Here is a 26149-nt window from a genome sequence, read left to right on the forward strand (position 1 = left end):
CCAGGAACCCACTGGCGGGCTGCAGCTGGGCCTGCCTGAAAGGATGTGGCTGAATGCTAGGGATTTCTTTGGTTTGTGTTTAGGATGGACTCTGCCAGAGCGGGCTGGCTCCCCGCACCTGGGCCAGGGCGAAGCTACGGTGCTGAAGTGTCCACTGGGGAAACTGAGGCACAGCTGCTGCAGTGGTGCACTGCACCGTGAGGGGGTGCACAGGGATGGCCCCTCTGCTACACACGCACACACACGCTGTACAGGACCCGCTGCAGGTGTGCACACTGCCCTCACACACATGCACACAACTGGAGATGGGCTGCACCCCCCCCTACACTCAGACATGCTGCCCAACACCCTGCTTTGGGCAGCCCCCTTCCTGCTCTGCACGGAGTGCTCCCCGCACGCACCTTGGGGTTCCCGCCGGCCTCCTTGGCCGTGTACAGCATCTGCAGGGCAGACTCGGACAGCGTCTTGGTCTGGTCCAGGAGGTTCATCTGCTGCTGGTGGTTGAGCGTCTTGGAGGCAGCACCGACAGCGGCCAGAATGAGCGGCTCGAAGTACTGAGCCATCTGGGACACCTGGGGACGAGCAGCATTAGTCCCAGGGCGGCCTGAGGCTAGTCCTCCTCGCCAGGCACCCCAACACAGGCCCCATCCCCCATCTCCAGCAGACACAGTATGTCCTGCCCCACAGTACCCCAGCCCCAGTCCGTTACCTTGTGTCCCAGCTGCGAGGCCTCCGCCCTGGCGGCGCTGGCCACAGGCTCAATCAGATTGCTGATCTCCTGAACAGCAGTGATCATCTGGTTGTGCAAAGCCTGCGGGGGGAGACACCAAGAAATAAGGCTGCCCCATGGCCCAGATCCCAGGGGCTGGAGTCACAGGGCCTGGCCAGAGGACCTAGAAGGGGAAGGGGGATGAAAGCCCAGGCCACAGGCCTGCCCCAGGAGAAGCAGGTGTCAGTGATTTGGTCACCGGACTATCCCAGCAGTACTGGTTTGGGGGCTGAGAAGTTAGATCCCCCACTAGGGGCCTGTCTAAACCCCATCCTTTGGCATGTCAGGGTAGCCACGCTGGTGCTGGCCACTGCCTGCCCTACACAATGGAACCTCGCTTCACGTGATCACTGGGGCGCACGAGCGTGTGACCACGTGCCCCACACAGGAGGGGGCAGTTGGTCCCCACAGTCACTTGGACAGGGACCCAAGAGAAGGGCAGGTCCCCATGGGATCCACTCTGCAGGGTGCCCGGCACCAGTCACGCAGGGCGGGGAGCCAGGCAGGGGCTGCGGGGAACTGGTGTGTGATGCCAAACCCCAGCATCTCTCATGGAGCAAAGAGGGGCTCAGCCAGGAAGATCCCGGGATCTGCGGGTGCAGGCGCAGGGCAGGGTTCCAGGAGTGCTGGGGGAGCAGAGCCCCATAGGGGTAAGGCAGCTTCCAGACTCTGTGCTGATTTTAACAGCGCTTTGGTCAGTTTCCCCAGGCGTCAGGCTCCTGCTGGGAAGGGGAGCCCCTGAATTTGGGGGGTGAGGCTGTGCAGGGAGCTCTCTCTAGAGTGCCGCCCCCAGCCCCAAGTCTCTGGCCTCTCCCCTAAGAGCTGGGGACAGAGGCCCCCTGGCTGAGAGGGGCTGGGAGCGCGCAGAGCCCCCAGACAAAGGGCCCATGCTGCCCCCAAGACTCACCTCCTGGGAGATGCCCTCTCGGGGGGCCAGCTGCTGGCTGATGGCAGCCAGGGAGGCCTGGTCCACATCCCGCATGCACTTGTTCAGCACCTCGATGGCCTCGTCGCACTCCCGCTGCCCAGGAGCCTTATCCCTGTGTGACAGCCCACTGTCAGCAACGCCCGGGCCGGGACGCAGCCTCGGCTTCCCCCAGGGCAGTGTGCAGGCACCAGGGCCCCCAGGGAACCCACGGCCCAGGGGAAGGCCAGGCTAGTGCCCCAGGCTGTTCACCCCTTCACTGCCTCCTCCCAGAGCCACGGGGAGCCCAGCCCTGGGCCTGCCCGCTGGGCAGCTGCCCGTCCTGAACCAAGACAAATGGCCCTGGCCTTGCTGCGCGGGAGCAGGAACAGGAGCGTGGGACTGGAGGTGTTCATGGTTCTCCTCCAGCTCCATCCCAGCATGCACCACTGCACTTCACGCCGACTGGTCTCCCCATCTCCAGGGCAGCACGCCGCCATCCTCCTCCCTTGCCCAGCGGCTGCTGTGACACTGCCAATCACACCCTGCCATCTCCCTGCCCCCCTCCCACACAGATCCCTGCCTCAGCACCTGGAAGGCCTTGTTCCCACCCAGGCAGGCGCTGCCCAGCCCTGCACAACCGGCCGCCACGGAGACGCCCAGCAGGGAAATGGCTTGTGAGGACGTTCAGTCCTGGGCTGGGCTCCAGCAGTAATGCCCAGTGAGATGAACGTGGCTGCTGCCCGTTCTGGAGCCCAGCTGCTTGCAGACCCAGGCAGACGTCCCTGTGGACCTCCCACTTGTGGCATGTTTCCAAGACAGGCTAGAGGCTTTGCCTGTAAATGAGATCTGAGCTGAGATCTGAGCAGCTCCGGGCAGTGGTCTGGGGGGATGACAGACAGCGCTGGGCAGCCGAGAGGAGACCCCAGCCATCGGCCTGCACTCACCGCATGTTGGTGATCAGCTTCTTGATGGAATCGGAGACGGTGCGGGAGTGACCGGCAAGCACCGACCACTTGGGCGGGTCCTTGGGGTTGACAGCCAGAGAGCGGGCCGTCTGGATGAGGCCTGCCGAGCTCTCCAGCATGGTCTTGGCAGAGGTGACGATGGGCTCCATGGCTCTGCGCCCCTGCCAGGGAGAGACGATGGCCTCTGTGACCCAGAGGCACTGCCTGCTCCCTGAGACCAAGGCCCCCTGTCTTCGGCAATCTACCTCCCCCTCCGATTCCCCCCATATCTGACCTCATCACCCTCTCCCCATATCCCCTCCAGTTCCCCGAGACCTGCCCCATCCCCCCGCCCACACCCCTGATCCAGGAAGCCACCCCAATCCCACCCCCCCCAGGGCCTAGGGCTCTCGCCTGGGCCATGCTTCCCTCCTCCGCAGTCTGAGCTAGGAAGGAGCAGTCCCGGACACTCCCACGGTGCCCTGTGCAGGGCACGCTCCATGCCCGCCCCGTGGCAGCTCTCACCTCAGGGCTGATCTGGGCTGGGATGGTGGCGAACTCCGGGTTGGAGGCGAAGGCCGTCAGGTTATCCACGGCCTCAATGAGGGGGGCGGTGGCTGCCCGGCATCGCTCCCGGTTGTCCTCGTTAAAGGCTCCGTCCAGTGCCTGAGGCAGCGGGAGAGACCAGCTGGTTACTGCAATGGGCCCTGCTGCACCCCCAGCTGCCCACTCCCCAGTGCGGTCGCTGGGGACCCCCTGAGCAGCCAGCCCAAAGGGTGATGCTTCTCTCCCAGGCCGGCACGTTGCGTGGGGGCAGAGAGGTACCTTGATGGTCTTGACCAGGTTGGCCGTGCTGTTGGCCACCTCCTTGGCGGACTGGACGAACTGGCGCTTGGCGACGGGGTTCGCGGTGCGGGAGGAGGCCAGGCGGCAGGTGTTGCACAGGGCCGAGGTGTGCTTGGCTACGATGGTGGCGGCTGACAGCACCTGCAGAGAGGGGCAGGGATCACAGGCCGTTCTGTCCAGCCCTAGATCCCAGCTCCGACCCCCTGCACCCCCCGCCTGCTCTCCCCCCCGCCGTCCTGTCCAGCCCTAGATCCCAGCTCCGACCCCCTGCACCCCCCGCCTGCTCTCCCCCCGGCCGTCCTGTCCAGCCCTAGATCCCAGCTCCGACCCCCTGCACCCCCGCCTGCTCTCCCCCCCGCCGTCCTGTCCAGCCCTAGATCCCAGCTCCGACCCCCTGCACCCCCCGCCTGCTCTCCCCCCGGCCGTCCTGTCCAGCCCTAGATCCCAGCTCCGACCCCCTGCACCCCCGCCTGCTCTCCCCCCCGCCGTCCTGTCCAGCCCTAGATCCCAGCTCCGACCCCCTGCACTCCCCGCCTGCTCTCCCCCCGGCCGTCCTGTCCAGCCCTAGATCCCAGCTCCGACCCCCTGCACCCCCGCCTGCTCTCCCCCCGGCCGTCCTGTCCAGCCCTAGATCCCAGCTCCGACCCCCTGCACTCCCCGCCTCACCCCCGCCTGCTCTCCCCCCCGCCATCCTGTCCAGCTCTAGATTCCAGCTCCAACCCCTCCTGCCACCGGGGGAGAGGGGCCTCCCTGTACTCCTCGCCTCACCCCTGCCATCCCCCTTCGCCCTGCTCCTCCCCCAGAGCAGGGACTCCCTGCACCCTGCTCCCCCACCCCCACAGAGCAGAACCAGAGGGGTCACCCAGAACCCGCTCCTGGACCAGCCCCACACAAAGTGGGGCCAGGAGGTGCCTGGAGAGCCCATTGCCACAGCCCCATCCAACCCCCCGGCGACAGACAGGGCCTGGCTCAGCCAGCAGCGACCCACGGCCAGCACCTTCAGCAGGAAGCGCCTGGAGCTTCGTCATTAGCCAGCTTGGCTCTGGCCCCAGCCTCCCAGCTGCAACCCCCAGGGCTGGTGCCACGCCATGCCCAGGACTCGGCCCTTCCAGCTGCTCCCACGTTCCCTGCCTGTGAGCGCAGGAGGGAGCCTGGTACCCAGACAGTCTGCTCCTTCCCAGCGCCCTCACCCACCTGGGACTGCGTGCAGGCCGGGTCCACCAGGTTCTGGCAGGCCATCTGGATCGCTTGGTTGGCTCTGGCAAACTGGGTGGGGTCCACTAGGCCCTGCTGTCCGGCCTGGCTGTTAGGGTCCGAAACAGCCACCAGATAGGCAGCCTGGGAGCACCAGAGAGAGGGGAGAAGTTGGGAACAGCACCAGGGCCAGGCAGGCCTAGGAGTCGGGGCTGAGGCAGCGCAGGGAGGGGCTCTTGGGGACCGCCCGGTGGGGGTAATGCAGCAGGGGAGGGGCTCCGGGCAATGGTCCAGAGGGGAGGGGTGAGGCAGCAAGGGGAGGAGCTCTGGGGGGGTGAGGCAGTGCAGGGAGGGGCTCGGGGGTGGCGTGGAGGGGACAGGTTTGGGGACGCCGGTGGCAGAGTAGGGAAGGGCTCCGGGGCACGCAGCGGCAGTGCAGGGACAGGGTCTCTGGCAGCCGGCCCCAGGGCTGTTGTGAGGGGCTGAGGCCGAAGGCTGGGCTCTCTCTCACCTGAGCAGCGGCCTCTGTGAACCCGCAGAGCGCCTTGGAGGCTGTGCTGACCGACTCCCCGAACTCGGGCAGTTTGCTGTTCTTGGCATGCTGGGAAATTCCAGCCATGGCTTCGCCCAGGACCTGCAGGAGAGAGAGGTGTCCAGAGACAGAAACCCCACAGTGCCCCCGTGAGTGAGCCTGAGATGGCTTGGCGGGGTGGACGGAGAGACAGACACGCTGCCCCCTGCTGTGTCAACGATATAGCCGCATCCACATTGTCCAGCCTCTCAGCACCACCCACCTTGGTTCCTGCAGCCTCTCTCCACTCACATTGCTCAAACCATGGCCCTGGGTCCTGTTCTGGCTACCGCCCCCCTCTGCTCCCCATCTCAAGGGCATCAAGTTCAGGCTTCCTCTCCTCCCCTTCCAGGCCCTTCACGGCTCAACTAGCCCCACTCACCCGCTCTTGTGCCTGTGAGCTAGCAGCCTGGCTGCTCCTCCCACAAACCTCTCTGCTGCTCTGGGAGGCCAGACCGTCTCCCCTTGTGCCCTGATGGGAACCAGCCTGCTGATGCGGGGCTGTGACGGGCCCAGGAGGAGAGAGAGGCCTTCAGCACAAACTTCTCTGCAGAGGTCTTATCCCTCCCTGCACTGCAGGGTACCAGGCACACTGCGGGCACTTCGGGGAACAGCAGGGACAAGATGCCCTGGATAGAGACGTGCAGTCCACCTAGAGGAAAATGCGTCCCTGCCCCGGAGCTCAGCCAGGCCATGGGACCAGCAGCCCAGACCCTGTGTTCAATGGGTGGAAGGGGTCCGGGCACCCAGGAGCACAGGGCAGGGGAGACCCCAGACACCGACAGAGACTGGCACGAGGAGAACAGGAGAAAAGCCGGCCCTGCACTGCGGCTGGCCCAGGCCACGAAGGGCCAGAATCCTGGAGGGGTTGGTCTCTGCACAAGAACCTGAGCCCCTGGAGCATTCCCTGGGCTGCCAGGGACAGGCAGAGCCAGCACGGGCAAAATGGCAGATGCCTGGACATAGGGTGAGAGCAAGTCACTGCACCTGGCAAGCAGAAGGGAGCAGGAAACCTGCTGGGAGCAGGCCTTCCCAAATACCCCCCATCTCCTTCCAAGCCCCAGCTCCCCCCGAATCACCTGTCTGCCCCCCACGCCCCGATCCAGCTCCACCCACGCACCATGTGCCTCGATGTCCCCAATCTCACCTTGGAGTTCTCCATGACGCTGTCCAGGCAGTTGAAGTAGGACATGTCGTTGACAGCCTGGGTGGGGTTCTCCAGCAGCTCCCGCACCGTCTGCAGGGGGAGACATGTCAGAGCGAGCAGCGGGGGGACAGAACAGTGAAGCTGAACGTCCCCCCTCATCCTCCATTCCTGACTGTTCAGAGCCCCAGCCAGGCCCCCCCGATGTGATCACTAGTACAACCTCTTCCAACAGGAAGGACTCAGGGATCCCATGCTCCGCACCACCCCCAGCTCTCCCAGCACGTCCCCCCGCCTTGGGCGGCCCCCTGCCACCCCCAGCTCTCCCCCCGCCTCAGGCGGCCCCCCCCACCCCCGCTCTCCCAGCGCGTCCCCTGCCTCGAGCGGCCCCCCGCCACCGCCAGCTCTCCCAGCACATCCCCTGCCTCGAGCGGCCCCCTGCTACCCCCAGCTCTCCCCCCGCCTCGGGCGGCCCCCCGCCACCCCCAGCTCTCCCCCCGCCTCGGGCGGCCCCCCGCCACCCCCAGCTCTCCCCCCGCCTCGGGCGGCCCCCCGCCACCCCCAGCCTCAGGCAGCCCCTCACCTCCAGCTCCCGCAAGGCGTTGTCACACTCCTTCTGGCCCGGAGCCTGCTGGGTGCACATTGTGATCAGCTGGTTAATGCTGTCGGTCACGGCTCTGCAAAAACAGAGGAGAGACACTCAGGGGCCGCCTCAGCACCACCAGCAGGGGGCACTGCAGGTTGGGGGGCAGGAATCCTCGCAGCAGGAGGCGCTGCAGCACCACAGTGAAGAGACTGGATCGGGGTGAGCCCCGGGCAGCTCCAGACCTGACTGAGCCCCACGGATGTCAGGCCTGGCCTCGGCCTCACACAGAGGGGCCCATCCCTGAAAATCCTTCGCTGTTTGCTAAGCTTTGCGTTGTCCAGTCCCCAGCACCAAGCGCATTACAGACAGAACCTGCCTTCAGGAGACACGCCAGTTCCCTTTCTGCCAGCCGCCTCGCAGTAAAAGTCATCACCTTGTGAGCTGCTCTGCGCAGAGCAAACTGGCCGTGGCCAGGTACGTCACAGCAGACCTGGCTGAGGCGGGACTGCTCCATCGAACTCACATCTCTGGGACACGGGGTCTGGCATTTCAGAGCGGTGAATGTGTGCAAAGCCATGGCCTACCCAAAATGTTCTTCCTAAGCTCCCCCAACCAGCCCTCGATGTTGGAGATCTGGGGCTACAGAGTCAGAGCAAAGTGGAGTTGAGCTTTTGGACTGGGCTTCGCTCCATGACCTTCACCTCACCCATGATCCAGAACAAGGGGGTACTTTTCATTTTGCCAGATGGAAGCAAGACTGCTCCCCCAACCGCACCGGGCCCACCAGCACAGGCCATCATCCACTTCCCACATCGTCAGCATTGGCCAGTCCTTCCCAAAGCTGGAGTAACCATCCCTACTGTGAGCACCAATTAAACCCTCACTGGATGAGCAAACTGGCCCAGCTGGACGCAATTCTCCGACTGCTACAACACTGGGATCCCGAACGGCGTCTCTGCCGAAGCAGCTTACTGCGGTTCACAAAACCATTGACAAGCTGCCACCAAGTCCCTCCTAGGAGGTTGTTACAAGACCCACACTCCCTGCCTGGGTGAGGAGTGTGCAGAACTCCTCAAGCAACATGAAGCAAGTGGCGATTCCGATATCCCCACGCGTCTTTAGAGGATGTGAACATTCCGAGCAGAGCAAGATGAGAGCAGGGAATCACGGAACGGAACACGTGATGTCCAGCTGCAAAGGGCACCATGAGAGAGTCTGGTGCTGTTCAGAAGCCTCCAGCTAAGCGCCACCACCCAGTCTCTCCAGACAGCTTTGCTGCCCACCTCGCACACAGCGCCGAGCTGCATAAGGACAGGAAGGCTGAAGGAGAGGTGAAGAAACAATGGCGGCAATACAAACAGCACTACCGCAAACCGAAGGCGACTCCCAGCCTTTCACCGCAGCAGAAAGAGAACGGGTGATCCAAAACAATGCAAACAGGTACATCTCTCCTGAACCCCTGGAGAACCTGGGGAAAGCCATGGCGAGCCAGCTTCGTATCTAGAGTCAGTCAGCAGAACAAAATACCTGAAAACTGGAGCAGAGGAAAAGCAACAGCTTTGCCAACACCGGAGAAAGATCCCTGCCTTGCCACCACTTACTGCCCCGCCTCTGCTAAGCTGCAGGTACAAATATCCTAGGGGCAGAGCTTTTCCTGACCTCCTGCTCACAAACAGGGAAGAATTAGTAGGGGAAGCAAAAGTGGATGGGAACCTGGGAGGCAGCGACCATGAGATGGTCGAGTTCAGGATCCTGACACAAGGAAGAAAGGAGAGCAGCAGAATACGGACCCTGGACTTCAGAAAAGCAGACTTTGAGTCCCTCAGGGAACTGATGGGCAGGATCCCCTGGGAGAATAACATGAAGGGCAAAGGGGTCCAGGAGACCTGGCTGTATTTTAAAGAATCCTTATTGCGGTTGCAGGAACAAACCATCCCGATGTGTAGAAAGAATAGTAAATATGGCAGGCGACCAGCTTGGCTAAACAGTGAAATCCTTGCTGATCTTAAACGCAAAAAAGAAGCTTACAAGAAGTGGAAGATTGGACAAATGACCAGGGAGGAGTATAAAAATATTGCTCAGGCATGCAGGAGTGAAATCAGGAAGGCCAAATCACACTTGGAGTTGCAGCTAGCAAGAGATGTTAAGAGTAACAAGAAGGGTTTCTTCAGGTATGTTAGCAACAAGAAGAAAGTCAAGGAAAGTGTGGACCCCTTACTGAATGAGGGAGGCAACCTAGTGACCGAGGATGTGGAAAAAGCTAATGTACTCAATGCTTTTTTTGCCTCGGTCTTCACGAACAAGGTCAGCTCCCAGACTACTGCACTGGGCAGCACAATATGGGGAGAAGGTGACCAGCCCTCTGTGGAGAAAGAAGTGGTTCAGGACTATTTAGAAAAACTGGACGTGCACAAGTCCATGGGGCCGGATGCGCTGCATCCGAGGGTGCTAAAGGAGTTGGCGGATGAGATTGCAGAGCCATTAGCCATTATTTTTGAAAACTCATGGCGATTGGGGGAGGTCCCAGATGACTGGAAAAAGGCTAATGTAGTGCCCATCTTTAAAAAAGGGAAGAAGGAGGATCCGGGGAACTACAGGCCAGTCAGCCTCACCTCAGTCCCTGGAAAAATCATGGAGCAGGTCCTCAAGGAATCAATTATGAAACACTTAGAGGAGAGGAAAGTGATCAGGAACAGTCAGCATGGATTCACCAAGGGCAAGTCGTGCCTGACTAACCTAATTGCCTTCTATGATGAGATAACTGGCTCTGTGGATGAGGGGAAAGCAGTGGATGTGTTATTCCTTGACTTTAGCAAAGCTTTTGATACGGTCTCCCACAGTATTCTTGCCGCCAAGTTAAAGAAGTATGGGCTGGATGAATGGACTGTAAGGTGGATAGAAAGCTGGCTAGATCATCGGGCTCAACGGGTAGTGATCAATGGCTCCATGTCTAGTTGGCAGCCGGTTTTAAGCGGAGTGCCCCAAGGGTCGGTCCTGGGGCCGGTTTTGTTTAATATCTTTATTAATGATCTGGAGGATGGTGTGGACTGCACTCTCAGCAAGTTTGCAGATGACACTAAACTGGGAGGCGTGGTAGATACACTAGAGGGTAGGGATCGGATACAGAGGGACCTAGACAAATTAGAGGATTGGGCCAAAAAAAACCCTGATGAGGTTCAACAAGGACAAGTGCAGAGTCCTGCACTTAGGACGGAAGAATCCCAGGCACTGCTACAGACTAGGGACCGAATGGCTGGGTAGCAGTTCTGCAGAAAAGGACCTAGGGGTCACAGTGGACGAGAAGCTGGATATGAGTCAACAGTGTGCTCTTGTTGCCAAGAAGGCTAACGGCATTTTGGGCTGTATAAGTAGGGGCATTGCCAGCAGATCGAGGAACGTGATCGTTCCCCTTTATTCGACATTGGTGAGGCCTCATCTGGAGTACTGTGTCCAGTTTTGGGCCCCACACTACAAGAAGGATGTGGAAAAATTGGAAAGAGTCCAGCGGAGGGCAACAAAAATGATTAGGGGGCTGGAGCACATGACTTATGAGGAGAGGCTGAGGGAACTGGGATTGTTTAGTCTCCAGAAGAGAAGAATGAGGGGGGATTTGATAGCTGCTTTCAACTACCTGAGGGGGGGTTCCAAAGAGGATGGAGCTCGGCTGTTCTCAGTGGTGGCAGATGACAGAACAAGGAGCAATGGTCTCAAGTTGTAGTGGGGGAGGTCTAGGTTGGATATTAGGAAAAACTTTTTCACTAGGAGGGTGGTGAAGCACTGGAATGCGTTAGCTAGGGAGGTGGAGGAGTCTCCTTCTTTGGAGGTTTTTAAGGCCCGGCTTGACAAAGCCCTGGTTGGGATGATTTAGTTGGGAATTGGTCCTGCTTTGAGCAGGGGGTTGGACTAGATGACCTCCTGAGGTCCCTTCCAACCCTGATATTCTATGATTCTATGATCCTTCACAGAACTGCCCCCACCCTCGCTATCCTGGGTGCAGATCAAGCAGGTTTCAGCTCAAATTGCAGTGCCGGTGATGAAGTGCTGGCACTCAGCACCGGCACGGAGAATGGCTTCCAGGCCCGGCAGAAGACAGGTGCGGTATTCCTAGATTTTCCTGCTGCCTAGGACAGGATCTGGCACACAGGCCTCCTGTGCAAACTGTCACTGGTCCTACAGAAGTGGGTTGTGTGACTGTGGGCCTGTTGCTGTGAGACAATTGGTTTCAAGATTCACTTGGACAAAAACACAGCTTCTGGGAGTCCAACAATGGTCTGTCCTCAGGGCCCAAGTCTAGCACTGACACTTCAGTGACCGTCCCAGCACCACCCCCCGGCATTGTATTTACAGAGAACACAGCCGTCTGGCAGTGCCGGACAGGGACTGCAGGCGTCTAGAAATCCTAAACGCTAACATAACAGAGACGGCCTAGGATTGTGGAAGGGGGAGACAACCTACTACCAAAAAAAGACAGTTTCAAGCTGCTTCCACCTACACCAAAACAGCCAACAAACAGCTTCCTGGAGGGGGACAGGCTGGTCTAGGACCCAGAGCCTGTGTATCCGGGTGTTACGATGGCCTGAACCATGACTGGCAAGGAAAAGCTCACCGAGACTCACTGAAAATACAAGAAACAAACTGATGAGCAGCCAGTTGGGTCTATGCGGGAAGCCCAGGTGCAGACCCTGCCTTGTGCTGTCCCGGAGCAGAGTCCTGCTCCCCGCCGTGGCACTAGCCGACACACTGATGAATGAAGCCAGCAGGCTGTAACTGTCGGCAAGGGCTGCCTGGTCTCTCGTGGCCTTGTACAATCCCTTCTCCCAGCGATTCAATGGCTCAGACAGACTATCTGACTGTCTATGTAGATACAAATGCAATATACACACACAGGGTGCCTGATTGCCCAGCCAGAGGGCCCTGGCACTGCGGGCACTCGCCTGTCTCCCTCCCTATGGGGCTGGACAGCAGGGCACCAGACTGTGAACAGCATCTCCTACCGTGCAGCGGCCGCCAGCTGGTTCTTGAGGTTGGGGGCAGTGGGGTCTGCGGAGAGCGCCTTAGCCGCCAGGAGCAGCTTGCTGGAGGACATAGAGATGCTCTTCAAGTTCGACACCACCTGTGCTTGGTCCTCCTTATTCTGCAACCAGCCAAGAGACCCACCAGTCACCCTTGCAGGTCACTCAGAGCCAGCCCTGCTCAGCCACACCTCCTGCCCCTGCCCGGCTCAACCCACCAGCTGCCCTACCCAATTCAAGCAGAACTTGCTAGTGCCCTCTACCACCAGCCAGCCACCCCCTTCCCAACTATGCAAACAGCCCAACCGCCAGCTCAGCTAACCCACCAGTCACACCGCCATCCGGCCCAGGCACTGAATAGACAGCCAGGCACTGCATCAGCCTCTCACACCAACCCCCCAGCCATCCCACCTACGGCCAAATGGCTCTTCAGCCAGGCACTGGAGAGCCAGCCAACCCCCCAGCCAGTCACTGCATCAACCACCCACGCCAACCCCCCCAGCCAGCCACTCACGCCAACCCCCCCAGCCAGCCAAAGACTGTATCATCTGCTCACGCCAATCCCCTACCCAGCTAGCCACCTATGCCAAACCGCCAGCCATCCCACCTACCTGCCAAATGGCTCTTCAGCCAGGCACTGGAGAGCCAGCCAACCCCCCAGCCAGCCACTGCACCAACCAACCCCCCAGCCTTCCCACCTATCTGCCAAACACTCTTCAGCCATCCAGCCCAGGCACTGACTAGCCAGCCAACCACCCCCGGCCACTGTAACAGCCGCTCACACCCCAGCCATCCATTGCCAATCAGCACAGCCAGCCAGCCGCTCACCCCAGCACCCAGCCCACCCCAGCCAGACACCTACTGTACCAATTGCTCCCGCAACCCCCCCGCCAACCAACCCACCCATTAAACTTCCCCTGGGCCGGTCAGCGGCAAGGCGCCTGCTCTTACCGGGGACTGGCCAGCCATCTCCACGCCGGCCTCCAGGAACTCATTGAAGTCCTGCCCGAATTTGCCGGAGGACTTGGCCAGGTCCTGGGGGGTGCCCCGGGAGGCCTGCACCAACTCGTTGGCAGACTGGTTCAGCCCAGCTGCTGCCTGGTTCAGCTGGCTCTGTGCCTCCTGGAAGCTCTTGGTGCTGGGTGGGAGCTGGGAGCAGAGACAGAGGTGTTGGGGGGGGGGGCGACACGCAGGAGGGGGGAGGTCACTGCCACAGGTATCCAAGCCCTGCTCCCTCTGGGCAGTGCAGGGAGTCCTAGAGATGGGGCACACGTCGATTCCAACAGCAGGGGCTGGCGGCAGCACAGAGACAGCCGGCCAGTGCCCACGCGCTGCCACCGCCTGGCGTGCCAGGAGCATGTAGCTGTGCTGGGCAAAGCAGCCTCACCGCTCAGACAACTGAGCAGTGCCTGGCCGGGGGGGCTCAGCAGGGCACGTTGCTCCTAGTTCAGGGAGCTTCCCACTGAAAACATCCCCTGAAACGTGGCCCAGGGCGGCGTTGGCTGGTGCGAGGGGCCCCACCCCGCAGGACCTGGGCTGGGCACTTCAGACCGCAAGCTTCTTGGTGCTGTGAACGTGTTGCTGTGGAGGGGAAGTGGGGCTGAACCTCCGGAAACGCGTGTCAGAGCGAGCAGCCAGCTCCCCCCGTGGGGCGGGGGCCGCTCCTGGACTGGCCTGCAGGGAAGGATCTCGCCCAGCCCCATGGCAGGAGGGATGCAAGGAGCATCTCCAGCTCATCTGGCTGCACTCACCGACTCGGCCAGCAGCTTCTTGCTGGCCTCGCTCACGGTGCGAATGGCGGCGTCCACGTCCCGCTGCCCCGGGAGGCAGTTCACGCAGCGGTTCAGGGCCTGAGACACGGCCTTGGCCACCTGCCAGGAGACAGGGACAGTCAATCGCACATGCACTTGCCTGCTCCTCCCTGGTACCCCCTTCTCCACAGACCTGTCCCTCGAGGGTGAGTGGTGGGCACCTTCCCTCAGCCCCACTGCTGGGGCCAGGGAAACCCTCAAGCCCACCAGTGCCTGGGGATTGGGGCTGGAGGGGGCTGCTGGCTCTCAGGGTGGCCGGGCTGGGGACTGCTGGGGGCCCTGCACTCACCTGGGCCAGGCGCTGCTGGCTCTCGGGGTGGGCGGGCTGGGGGCCCCGCACGCACCTGGGCCAGGCGCTGCTGGCTCTCGGGGTCGCCCAGCTTGGGGGGATGCTGGGGGCCGGGCTGGGGTCTGCTGGGGGCCCTGCACTCCCCTGGGCCAGGCGCTGCTGGCTCTCGGGGTGGGCGGGCTGGGGTCCCTGCACTCACCTGGGCCAGGCGCTGCTGGCTCTCGGGGTGGGCGGGCTGGGGGCCGCTGGGGCCCCGCACTCACCTGGGCCAGGCGCTGCTGGCTCTCGGGGTCGCCCGGCTTGCCCACGCCCTTGCGCGCCTCCTCGATGAGGTTTCCGGCTTTATCCATGACGTCGCCAGCGCACTCCAGCATGGCACTCTGCACTTGGGGGTCGGACGTGTTGGCTGCAACACCGCGGGCAGCCTGGCTGAGCGAGCGCAGGGCCTGGGCCACATCCCGGGCAGCAATCCCTGGGAGAGACGCGAGGCATTGACCCAGCGTGCAGAGAGCCTCCCTGACCCACAGCCACCAGGGGACCCCTCCCCTGCTCAGACATCCCTTGTGCAGGCAAGGATCGGCCCCTGCCCTAGGCGGCCCAGAGCCGGACAAGCCTTCCCATTTCCGGGCCACGGGGCCGGCCCTCCCTCCCTCCCTCCATTTCTTCCATCCGGGCCCACAGGCCCGGCCCCTTTCCCCTGCCTCCCCCATCCGGGGGCTGGATGGTACAGTATTCCTACCCACGAGCACTGGTCACAGCCGTCACATTTACCTTCCTGCTGTCACCCTCCACTGCCATGACAGGCTGTCACCCCAACGTGAGCCATCGAGGGCACATGTGCACAGCACCCATCACCGGGGCAGGGCTGTACAGGGCCACGAACACAAGGAAGGCCTGGGCCTGCTCCCCTGCCCCCAGGCTTGGAGGGCTCTGCCCTGGTACCTGTATAGTTCTCGTTGCCCTGGGCCACCTCCCCCAGCAGCTGGGCGATGGCGGAGCTGACGGCCTTCGTGCTGTTCCCCAGGTCCTGGGCGCACTTCTCCATCTGGGGGCAACCAGAGAGGGTTCACCCATCACCCCACAGGTCACCCCCTCTTACTGCTCACCCCAGCCCCTTACCCCCACTCCCACGCACCCACCCTCCTACCCCCCTCCTCACCCCAACTGCCCATCAATCCCACCACCATCTCACAGCCCACCTGCTGTCCCTCCTCCTGCCTGGCCACCCACACACCCATCTACCTCCCGGGGCCCTTACCGTCTCCCCCGGCAGGGGCTTGAGCTTTCCGTCTCTGGCAGCAGCCTTGGCTTCCTGCAGGTCTCGTTCCAAGCTCTGCACCATGCTTAGCGCCGAGTCTATCTCCAGGGGCCCACAGGTCTCCTGAGCCTGCAGCAGGAGAAAGGAACTGAGCCACATGGGCAGCAAACCCCGCTCCTGGCAGCTCTACTCTCCTTTCTCGGCTAGTGCCCTCAGGGGCAGGCCAGGGCGGCGCCGCTTACCTTCTGGGCAGCTGTCCGGAGCTCGGCGAGGGCTGCGGCCAGATTCTTGGCACACTGGCTGAGCTGCATGGCAGAGGCCTGGTCCGTGATGGTGGGGACAGTGGCTTTGGCTGCCGCAACCATCTTCCCACCAGGCTGTGGGGTGGAAAGGATAAGCCATGAGAACAGGACAGGAGGCAGCACTCCCATCCCATGCCCAGCAGAGCCCCTGCACTCTGGAGGGGCAGGCAGGGAGATCCCAAACCCAGGGGACGGAATCCACATGTCCTAAGCAGACAAAACCACTCAGCTTGCCACCAGCAGAGGGTGAGGCCAGCCTGCACCAGAGACGAGGTGAGGGGAGTGCCAGGGCGCAGGTCCCCATGCCAGCTGCAGGGAGGAGCCCGGCTGGTACCTGCAGGAAGTTCTGGCTGGCCGCGATGAGCGCGAGCTGAGCGCTGGGGCTATCTGGCTGGGACTGGCTTCCTCGCACGCCCTGTACCAGCATTGGGATCTGATCCGCCACCACCTGCAACCAGACAGGAGAGTGAGTCAGTGGGGAGCCCAGAGTGGGCAGCGGGGCAAGGAGAGAGGGGGGCGTGAGTGAAACGCACCGCACGGTCAGGGAGTGGGCCCTACGACAGGCCTGGGGGGCAAAGCTGGGCTCCCTGAGCTCCTGCTCAGGACAGGCCATACAGAAGGGTGAACTGAGTCGGACTCCCATTCCCTTCCCCAGCCAGGAGAGGCCACTCCGAGAGCAGGGACTCAGAGCTGAAGGCCAGGAAGGGACCAGCAGATCCCCTAGTCTGACCTGCTGCGTGGCACAGGCCCTTGAATGCCACCCTGGCCCCCCGCCCGGAGCCCCAGAACTTGTGTGTGGCTGAAACAGCTTCCGGGAAAGGCAGCCAGGCTGGATCAAGAGATGGAGAATCCAGCACTGCCCACTGTGGGAGTTTCTCCCAGGGTCAGTCACCCTCGCTGTTAAATATTTGGGCCTTATTTCTAATCTGAATGTGTCTGGCTTCAGCTGCCAGCCAGTGGCTCGTGTTCTGCCTGTCTCCACTAGGAGCCTTTTCTCCCCGGGGAAGGTAGTTACACACTGCAAGCAAGTCACCCCGTGACCTTTCAGCAGATTGAGCTCTTTGAGTCTCTAACTGGTCCCAGGCTCCAGAGTTAGTCTCACCAGCGCCACACACAGAGATAAATTCACCTCCCTGCTCCCCTGTTTATACATCCCAGGATCACATTAGCCCTTTGTGCCACAGCATGGCACAGGGAGCTCATGGGCAATTGTCCACTGGGACACCAAAATCCTTCGCAGAGCCACTGGTTTCCAGGGTACAGCCCCCAGCTCTCGGAGGCACGGCTGCACTCCTTGCTCCTGGATGGAGAACTTGGCATTTGACTGCATTAAAACACATTTTGTTTGAATGGGCCCAGCTTATGAAGTGACCCAGATCACTCTGTGTGGCTGCCCCGTCCTCCTCATTATTTACCGCTCCGTCAACCTGCGTCATCTGCAGATTTTATATTTACTGACAGATCATTAATAAAAATGTGTTGGGCCTAGAACTGATCCCCACAGAACCCCACCAGAAACTCCCCCATTCCATGAGCGTTCACCATTGACAACTACTCCTTGAAATCCACCCGTTAGCCAGACCTTAGTCCATTTAACATGTACTTTACTGATACAACAGGGCTAATTTTTAATCAGAATGTCATGTGGTACAAAGTCAGACCCTTACAGAAGTCTAAGTATATTACATCTACACAGTTACCTCTCTCAATCACACTTGTAATCCCAACAAACAATGAAATCAGGTTTGTTTGACAAGACCTGTTCTCCACAAACCCAAGCTAGCTGACGTTAATTATGTTCCTGCCATTCAATTCTTTATCAGTTGACTCCCTTATCACTTTTCCACCATTTTGCCCAGGATTCAGGTCAGACTAACCAGCTAATAGCTACCCGGGTCATCCCACTTGACTAGAGCTCTGAAATTTCCCCAGTATTCCAAGGTTTATTACAAATCAAATCAGCAAGGTCAGAGATCTCCTTCTAGGACGCTTGGGTGCACGTTATCTGAGCCTGCGGATTTCAACAGGTTCGTCCCTAGTGGATGTCGTCGAACATCCTCCTTAGTTATTAAAGGATTGGAAAGTACTTCCTCATCCTCGTGTGATACAAGTGCATTGGCCTTCTTCTTACCAGATACAGAACGTCTCCCTCTTCTGCATCATTCACTGTTTCACCATCTCCATTTACTAATGGGACTATGCCACTGCTAGGCTTTATTTTGCTTCCGATACATGAAAAATCTTTCTTACTGTCAGCCCTGCCACCCATGGATTTCTCCCTTTCTTTAGCTTCCCTTATCAATGTTGTGCACTTTACAACTTCCTATTTATACTGATTGCTATCTACTTCTCTTTTCTTCCAGTTGTTAATATATACATATTATTTCTAGTTGCTGCCTTCACTTGCCCCCTTAACCAGGACAGCCTTTTAACCCAAGCTGTCTTATTTCATGTTCACGGAATTGTGGCTTTTTGGTTATCTAATAATGCCCCCCAGCCAACCAGCAAGAGGGTGCTCTGAGAGCAGGGTCCTTCCCCGTCCCTGCCAACCTGGGAGAAGCCATTCTGAGAGCAGGGATACCCCCTACAACCCTGGAGAAGTTCCTCCCACCCTGAGAGGGGGGCATGCCAAGAGCAGGTACCCCCCCAATCCCTCCAAACTGGGAGAGGCAGCTTCCATCCCCCTGCCAACCTGGGAAAGGTCACTCAGAGTAGGGATCCCTGCCCACATTGGGAGAGGTCACTCCCACCCACCCCCACGTGGGAGAAGCCACTCTGGGACCCCTAAGCAGCCCCCAGGCCTGGGCTGCAGGACTAAGATCCTTGCACTGCATGCTACCTCCCACAGTCGGCAGTGAAATGCTTTCCATGGGGCACTGCAGCTCCCCATCCCCCCGGGGCTTCTCCCATGCCCAGCTCTGACGCCAGGGGGAGCACGGGCTCAGTGTGTGCCCATGTCTGGCGGGGGCAGAGCAGCGGGCCGGGGAAGGGCTGGGTGGGGTGACCCTGCCCTGCGACGGCTGGGACGGGCGGCCCGGGGGGATCGGGAACACCCTGCTCCTTACCTTGCAGCTCTGTACCAGCTGCTGCTGCGCAGCTGGGTTCTTGTTGGAGGCGGCGGCGTGCTGCGCGGCGGCGATGGTCTGCGTGGCCGAGGCTGCAGCCTGCTTGGCTGTGTGCTGGCAGGGAGGAAGCAGCAGGTCCGTCAGAGCTGCCTGATGCCCAGGCTGCAGGGCACAGGGAAGGGGGCAGCCCACCCAGCAACCCCAGCCCAGGGCTCCCTCCTGCAGCTGGCCCTCTGCCCCGGGGCTCTCGCCTGACACTGGGGAGCAGGAACCGCACTGTGCTGCTCTGGGGGCCTGGCCAGCACAGACCCTGCACTCTGGGGACACCACATCCCAGCCAGCTGTGGGTGAGACGCAGGCACTAGCAGAGCAGCCCATTCACAGAGCCACCCCAGGCCCTCTGGGCAGGGAGCCGAGAACCCATCCCAGTGTGGGGTGGGGCAGGAGGGGTTTCTCTGTGGGGTGTGCGAGAGAAGGTGACTCTGTGCTCCAGAAAGCTGGGGGCTCCCGGACGCCAGAAGTCCCTGCCCCTGCTCCTTTGGCAACCCCTCGACCTCCTGATCCTTCCACACAGAACCCCCTTCCCCCCCACAGGCTCGCTCATCACCTGACCCTTCTGCCACAGCCCCCTCCCCTCCCCGTCCCTGGCAGCGCCCCAGGCAGCTCACCTCCAACTTGTGCACAAGCTTTTTCTTGATGGCATTCTGAGCTGCGGCATTGGTCGCTATGCGGAGCCCCTCAGCCGCTTCCCGGAGCCGCTGCTGCTGCTCCTCGCTGTCTGGGTGGGCTGCAGCCCCCTGGGCAGAGCAGGAAAACCTTTCAAGTCAGATGCCTCCCAGACTGCACCCAGCAATCTCCCCTACCCTGACAGCAGCTGCTGTATGTCACCCTTAGCACCAGAGTCCCCCCGCTCAGTTCACTACAGCACAAGAGCAGGGGTCTGCAATCCGAGCCCCAGAGGAGCACGATGCTTCTCCTAAAGAGGTCAGTAGTGAAAGAAGTAACGGCACTGCTATTCAAATGCCATTATTAGGTTTCAGAGTCAACAGGCCTATTGAGATGCATGGAACCAGTGCTCCGAGCCCGGCACAGAGAACCTCATGGACTGAGAAACAGGAATGAGCTCCTGCCTAAGGGTAATGGGGGGCTGCAGGTTTACAGCCTTGGGATCCCGCCGTGGTACAGCCTACAAAGGGAATACACCTGTAGGTGTTCATAGAAATACTGACATGTGAGTACGCCCACAAATCTATTTCTTAAAAATACCCTTGTCAAGTGAGGTCTAATACAACAGAAGTAAAGTGAAGTGCAAGTTAAGAATAAGTTCAAACATGTTTCGGTTCGAACTGGTCTTTACAAGGGTTTTAAAGTTTAAAAAAATGCTCTGTCTATTAATATCAAGGGGTAGCCGTGTTAGTCTGAATCTGTAAAAAGCAACAGAGGGTCCTGTGGCACCTTTAAGACTAACCGAAGTATTGGGAGCATAAGCTTTCGTGGGTAAGAACCTCACTTCTTCAGATGCAAGAACCTCACTTCTTCAGATGTTTATGCTCCAAATACTTCTGTTAGTCTTAAAGGTGCCACAGGACCCTCTGTATATTAATAGTTATTAATATGGTATTTATGCAAATATTAATTAAAATAATGCTTAATGTTAAATAGGCAATAAAAGGTAAACAATGTAATTATATTAGCAAAAACAAATATAGTAAAAAGTAAATTTAATGGTAATTAATTAAAGGAAGTTATAATTAATTATATGCTAATTTTAGATTAGGCACATCCATCTGCCATTAAAGCAATGTTAAAAAAATTCTACCCATTCTCCTCATTTAGGGGCTAAAATGTGAGTACAAGGTTATACCGTGAGGCCTGCCTGCTTACCTACCTACTTAACAGAAAACAGCTTTTAACTTTATCACTCGCTGTCTCTCACAGCCGCCCCCCAAATGTCTGTAGCTCAAACCTTGAAACATTCATAGATTCATAGATTCTAGGACTGGAAGGGACCTCGAGAGGTCATCGAATCCAGTCCCCTGCCTGCATGGCAGGACCAAATACTGTCTAGACCATCCCTGACAGACATTTATCTAACCTACTCTTAAATATCTCCAGAGATGGAGATTCCACAACCTCCCTAGGCAATTTATTCCAGTGTTTAACCACCCTGACAGTTAGGAACTTTTTCCTAATGTCCAACCTAGACCTCCCTTGCTGCAGTTTAAGCCCATTGCTTCTTGTTCTATCCTCAGAGGCTAAGGTGAACAAGTTTTCTCCCACCTCCTTATGACACCCTTTTAGATACCTGAAAACTGCTATCATGTCCCTCTCAGTCTTCTCTTTTCCAAACTAAACAAACCCAATTCTTTCAGCCTTCCTTCATAGGTCATGTTCTCAAGACCTTTAATCATTCTTGTTGCTCTTCTCTGGACCCTTTCCAATTTCACCACATCTTTTTTGAAATGCGGTGCCCAGAACTGGACACAATACTCCAGCTGAGGCCTAACCAGAGCAGAGTAGAGCGGAAGAATGACTTCTCGTGTCTTGCTCACAACACACCTGTTAATACATCCCAGAATCATGTTTGCTTTTTTTGCAACAGCATCACACTGTTGACTCATATTTAGCTTGTGGTCCACTATAACCCCTAGATCCCTTTCTGCCGTACTCCTTCCTAGACAGTCTCTTCCCATTCTGTATGTGTGAAACTGATTTTTTCTTCCTAAGTGGAGCACTTTGCATTTGTCTTTGTTAAACTTCATCCTGTTTAACTCAGACCATTTCTCCAATTTGTCCAGATCATTTTGAATTATGACCCTGTCCTCCAAAGCAGTTGCAATCCCTCCCAGTTTGGTATCATCTGCAAACTTAATAAGCTTACTTTTTATGCCAATATCTAAGTCGTTAATGAAGATATTGAACAGAGCCGGTCCCAAAACAGACCCCTGCGGAACCCCACTTGTTATGCCTTTTCAGCAGGATTGGGAACCATTAATAACAACTCTCTGAGTACGGTTATCCAGCCAGTTATGCACCCACCTTATAGTAGCCCCATCTAAATTGTATTTGCCTAGTTTATCGATAAGAATATCATGCGAGACCGTATCAAATGCCTTACTAAAGTCTACGTATACCACATCCACAGCTTCTCCCTTATCCACAAGACTCGTTATCCTATCAAAGAAAGCTATCAGATTGGTTTGACACGATTTGTTCTTTACAAATTCATGCTGGCTATTCCCTATCACCTTACCACTTTCCAAGTGTTTGCAGATGATTTCCTTAATTACTTGCTCCATTATCTTCCCTGGCACAGAAGTTAAACTAACTGGTCTGTAGTTTCCTGGGTTGTTTTTATTTCCCTTTTTATAGATGGGAACTATATTTGCCCTTTTCCAGTCTTCTGGAATCTCTCCCGTCTCCCATGATTTTCCAAAGAGACTAGCTAGAGGCTCAGATACCTCCTCTAGTAGCTCCTTGAGTATTCTAGGATGCATTTCATCAGGCCCTGGTGACTTGCAGGCATCTAACTTTTCTAAGTGATTTTTAACTTCTTTTTTTATTTTATCTGCTAAACCTACCCCCTTCCCATTAGCATTCACTATGTTAGGCATTCCTTCAGACTTCTCGGTGAAGACCGAAACAAAGAAGTCATTAAGCATCTCTGCCATTTCCAAGTTTCCTGTTACTGTTTCTCCCTCTTCACTAAGGTCCTGGTGTACTCGCCCCTCTGCCCTATATGCTGAATGCCTGACAGGGCCTGCCCTGCCCTCCCCAGGCCACGCCATGCCTGCCCTCAGCCCGAGAGCCGCAGCTCTGCTCTCTGCTACTCCTGGCACCAGGTCGGGGCTGCCTGCCCTGCACAGACCAGGAGCCACACTGGATTTCCAAAGGAAGCTCGAATCCTGCCCCTCCACCCCCCGCCCGGAGTGCTGCAGACCTTCGCTGCCTCCACCATCTTGGCTGTGGCGTCGGCCAGCATCTTGGCAGCACTTAGCAGCTTGCGCGAGTTCTCCAGGTCCGTCTCCCCCTCGGCGTCAGCTTTGATGGCATTTACGAGGTCAGAGGTTGCCTGAGCCAGAATACGAGCCTGGCGCACCATTTCCCCTGGGGACCAAAGGAAGAGCTGCCTGTCAGCGAGCCCTGGACATCGCCCACCTGCACACCACATGGGACTGCAGAGGGGTCAGCCGGCGCCCTCCACCTCGTCCTGGGACTGTGGCAGGGTCAGTCGGTGCTGCCCCCTGCACCCCTCGTAGCAGGGCCAGCTGGCACCCCCCACCCGCATCCCCTGGGACCGTGGCAGGATCAGTCGGCGCCGCCCCCTGCACCCCTCGCAGCAGGGCCAGCTGGCACCCCCCACCTGCACCCTCACTGGGAGCTCTTCATGTCCCTGCTGGCGCCGGCCTGCACCCCACTCCTAGGCCATGGCAAGGTCAGTGCAGGCCTGGCAGAGACGGACCCTTCACCTTGTGAGATCACAGCATGGAGCAGGCACAGCCACAGCGGGCCACCACCCTAGAAGATGCTGTTACCCTGTGATGGCCTCTCCGGCCCCTCCCCAGCCCCACACCCCCCTGCCCTGTGGTTCTCCAGGCCCCCGCCCCTCACCCGCGTCGCCCATGGAGCTGAAGATATTCTCGGTGACGTTGAGGATGGTGTCAGTGGCCTGGTCGTAGCGCCCGATGGGCTGCCCGCCGGTGGCGTGCTGCTTGATGTGCTGCAGCAGGTCGTTCAGGGCCTGCGTCACTGCTGTGGCTGCCACCCCCACCTGCTTCAGCAGCTGGTCGTCGTTGGTGGCTGCCTGGGAGGCCTCCACGCAGCCTTCCGCTGACTTCGCCACCAGCTTGCCAGCCTCAATCAGCTGCTCCTGGCACACAGGGGAGCTGATCGTGGGAGCCACCACCTGCAGGAGAAGGGGGAGACCACCAGCGCCGTTACTGACCCCGACCCCACGTCCGCCAGCACTGCAGCACACACAGGGTTAAACTGCCCCCCTGGGTCCAGCACTGCAGCGCAGAGAGGGTTAATGCCCCTGGCCCCAAGGGGGTTCATTCAGTAAGGGCTTGGGGCCACGGGGCAAGGAGCTCTGCCAGCCCTGCAAACCCAGGGCCAGCAGACAGAGCAGGAGCTCAGTGCATCAGCCCCAGGTCCCCCTCCCTCCCATGAAAGCGGGGCAGCAGGAGGGGCTGGAGGTACCCAGGGCCCAGCCCAGTTAGAGCGAGCAGCTGGCAGACACCGGGAACTGGCCCTGGGAGCAGCTCCCCTGGGCTGCCCCAGCTGGGCTTTCTGAGCAGCCCTGCAGAGCATGGAGCTGTCGCCTTTCGCCCTGTGCCGGCTCTGCAGCGCTGAACGGAGGGTGCTGGGCGCAGAGCAGGGCAGGTGTGCGGGCAGGGGAGGGTTAAGTCACCTGGCTACTGAGCCGGCTCTTACCTTGGTGCAGGCCACCAGCTGGGAGGTGGAGAGGGCGCACTGCGTGGCAGCCGCGATCACCTGGGTTTGCAGCGCCGAGTCCTCTGTCTTCTGGGCCACATTCTTGGCTTTCAGGACCAGCGCAGCGGCTGCGCTGGCCACGGCCTTAGCCAGCTGCATGAGCATGTCCTGGGGGGAGGCAGAGGGTCAGTGTAGGCCCTGGCGCACGGAGCTGCAGGCCAGCTGGCAGGCCCACCCAGAACCTCGTGAAATATTCAACAGGGAAACAGGAGCTCGTAGGACCGTCTCATGTAACCAGCCCCGGGGAGGGCTCAGAGCCAGCAACGCCTGCGGGCCACAACGGGCACTGCCCGCTGCGGGCCACAGCCAGTACTGAGACCGCACACGCCGCAGGCTCCGAGCAAGTGTCGCCACACGACGGGCACCACCAGCCACACTGCAGGCAGCCGCCTGCTCCTCAGCAGAACCACGGCTCTGACAGCACACAACAGACAACCACCGACACAACACGCTGCAATCGACAATCCACATCCCCCCAGAGCGCTCCGCATGCGGCACATGGCAGCCGGCAGGCACGGGCCACGAGGCCCTGTCCTTGCACACATGGCCAGCCCTACCACACCGCACACTGCCCTGGCAGTCCAGCTCCCTCACCCAGAGCCCCTGCTACAGATGCTCCGGCCCCGGCAGGCCTTACCTCCCTTGCTCCTCAATCTGCTGCAATCAGAGGCCGCTTTCCCCCGACCCATCACCAGTTCCAGCCACAATCACAAGCCAGGAGAAGACATGCACCAAGCTCATTAGTTCCCAGTCCCAATCACACCCGGATTAACGGTCTGCAGCAGCAGCGACCGACAGAAGAGTGCGGGAGGCAGGAAGTGGATACACTCGGGTCTGGCTGCTGAGAGGCCTCTGGAGGTCAGGCTGGGGCTGGGACTCTGCTCCCCTTGGTGTCTGTCTGAACAGCTACATGCCAGTCACTGCGCCTGACCCAACCCCTCGGCCTGCAGCACAGACGAGAGCCTCAGGGCCTAGAACGGGAAGTCCTGAGAGCGGCTCAGACAGGCCGGTCCCATCACTCTCAGCCCCTTACTCCCTACTGGCTGCCTCTCTCTAGCGCTTCCCTTCATGGACTCCTGCAGCCCTCTCCTTCCTCTCAGCTCCTCCCCTTGCCTCAGCTCCATCTCCCCTCTGCTCTGCGCCAGTCCCACTGGCCAGGTGCCCCCAAGAGCACGACGCATCTGTGCGGCCCCCATGCCAGCTTGAGCCCAGGCAGGAGGGCTCTGCTGGCTCAGGCACAGCCAGTACTGGGGGAAGGGGTGGGTCCACTGGAGCAGAGGGGACTGTGGGGGAACAGTGATAGAGATTTGGGGGCGCAGGGCAGAGCTGTGAGTGGCCACTGGAGCAGAGGGGACTGTGGGGGAACAGTGATAGAGATTTGGGGGCGCAGGGCAGAGCTGTGAGTGGCCACTGGAGCAGAGGGGACTGTGGGGGAACAGTGATAGGGATTTGGGGGCGCAGGGCAGAGCTGTGAGTGGCCACTGGAGCAGAGGGGACTGTGGGGGAACAGTGATAGGGATTTGGGGGCGCAGGGCAGAGCTGTGAGTGGTCACTGGAGCAGAGGGGACTGTGGGGGAACAGTGATAGGGATTTGGGGGCGCAGGGCAGAGCTGTGAGTGGTCACTGGAGCAGAGGGGACTGTGGGGGAACAGTGATAGGGATTTGGGGGCGCAGGGCAGAGCTGTGAGTGGCCACTGGAGCAGAGGGGACTGTGGGGGAACAGTGATAGGGATTTGGGGGCGCAGGGCAGAGCTGTGAGTGGTCACTGGAGCAGAGGGGACTGTGGGGGAACAGTGATAGGGATTTGGGGGCGCAGGGCAGAGCTGTGAGTGGCCACTGGAGCAGAGGGGACTGTGGGGGAACAGTGATAGGGATTTGGGGGCGCAGGGCAGAGCTGTGAGTGGCCACTGGAGCAGAGGGGACTGTGGGGGAACAGTGATAGGGATTTGGGGGCGCAG

General features: G+C 59.4%; 1 protein-coding gene across 1 annotated transcript in view; it reads right to left on the minus strand.

The window, feature by feature from the left end:
• The window catches only part of TLN1 (talin 1), a 157888-nt gene that overhangs the window by 28651 nt on the left and 103088 nt on the right, over positions 1–26149 (minus strand). Inside the window, exons 18-40 of the mRNA XM_065405943.1 lie at positions 24132–24299; positions 23310–23604; positions 22639–22805; positions 19367–19495; positions 18699–18812; positions 15968–16081; positions 15574–15708; positions 15332–15460; positions 15016–15118; positions 14337–14545; positions 13725–13844; positions 12925–13122; positions 11956–12095; positions 6959–7052; positions 6379–6468; positions 5172–5294; positions 4661–4804; positions 3446–3607; positions 3146–3286; positions 2621–2802; positions 1677–1809; positions 710–811; positions 402–572 (exon numbers count right to left, since the gene is read on the minus strand). Of these exons, the coding sequence (XP_065262015.1) occupies positions 402–572; positions 710–811; positions 1677–1809; positions 2621–2802; positions 3146–3286; positions 3446–3607; positions 4661–4804; positions 5172–5294; positions 6379–6468; positions 6959–7052; positions 11956–12095; positions 12925–13122; positions 13725–13844; positions 14337–14545; positions 15016–15118; positions 15332–15460; positions 15574–15708; positions 15968–16081; positions 18699–18812; positions 19367–19495; positions 22639–22805; positions 23310–23604; positions 24132–24299 (3363 nt within the window). The remainder of the gene's footprint in view (positions 1–401; positions 573–709; positions 812–1676; positions 1810–2620; positions 2803–3145; positions 3287–3445; positions 3608–4660; positions 4805–5171; positions 5295–6378; positions 6469–6958; positions 7053–11955; positions 12096–12924; positions 13123–13724; positions 13845–14336; positions 14546–15015; positions 15119–15331; positions 15461–15573; positions 15709–15967; positions 16082–18698; positions 18813–19366; positions 19496–22638; positions 22806–23309; positions 23605–24131; positions 24300–26149) is intronic.

This window comes from Emys orbicularis, chromosome 6, assembly GCF_028017835.1.
Source record: "Emys orbicularis isolate rEmyOrb1 chromosome 6, rEmyOrb1.hap1, whole genome shotgun sequence".
NCBI classification, from domain to species: Eukaryota; Metazoa; Chordata; order Testudines; family Emydidae; genus Emys; species Emys orbicularis.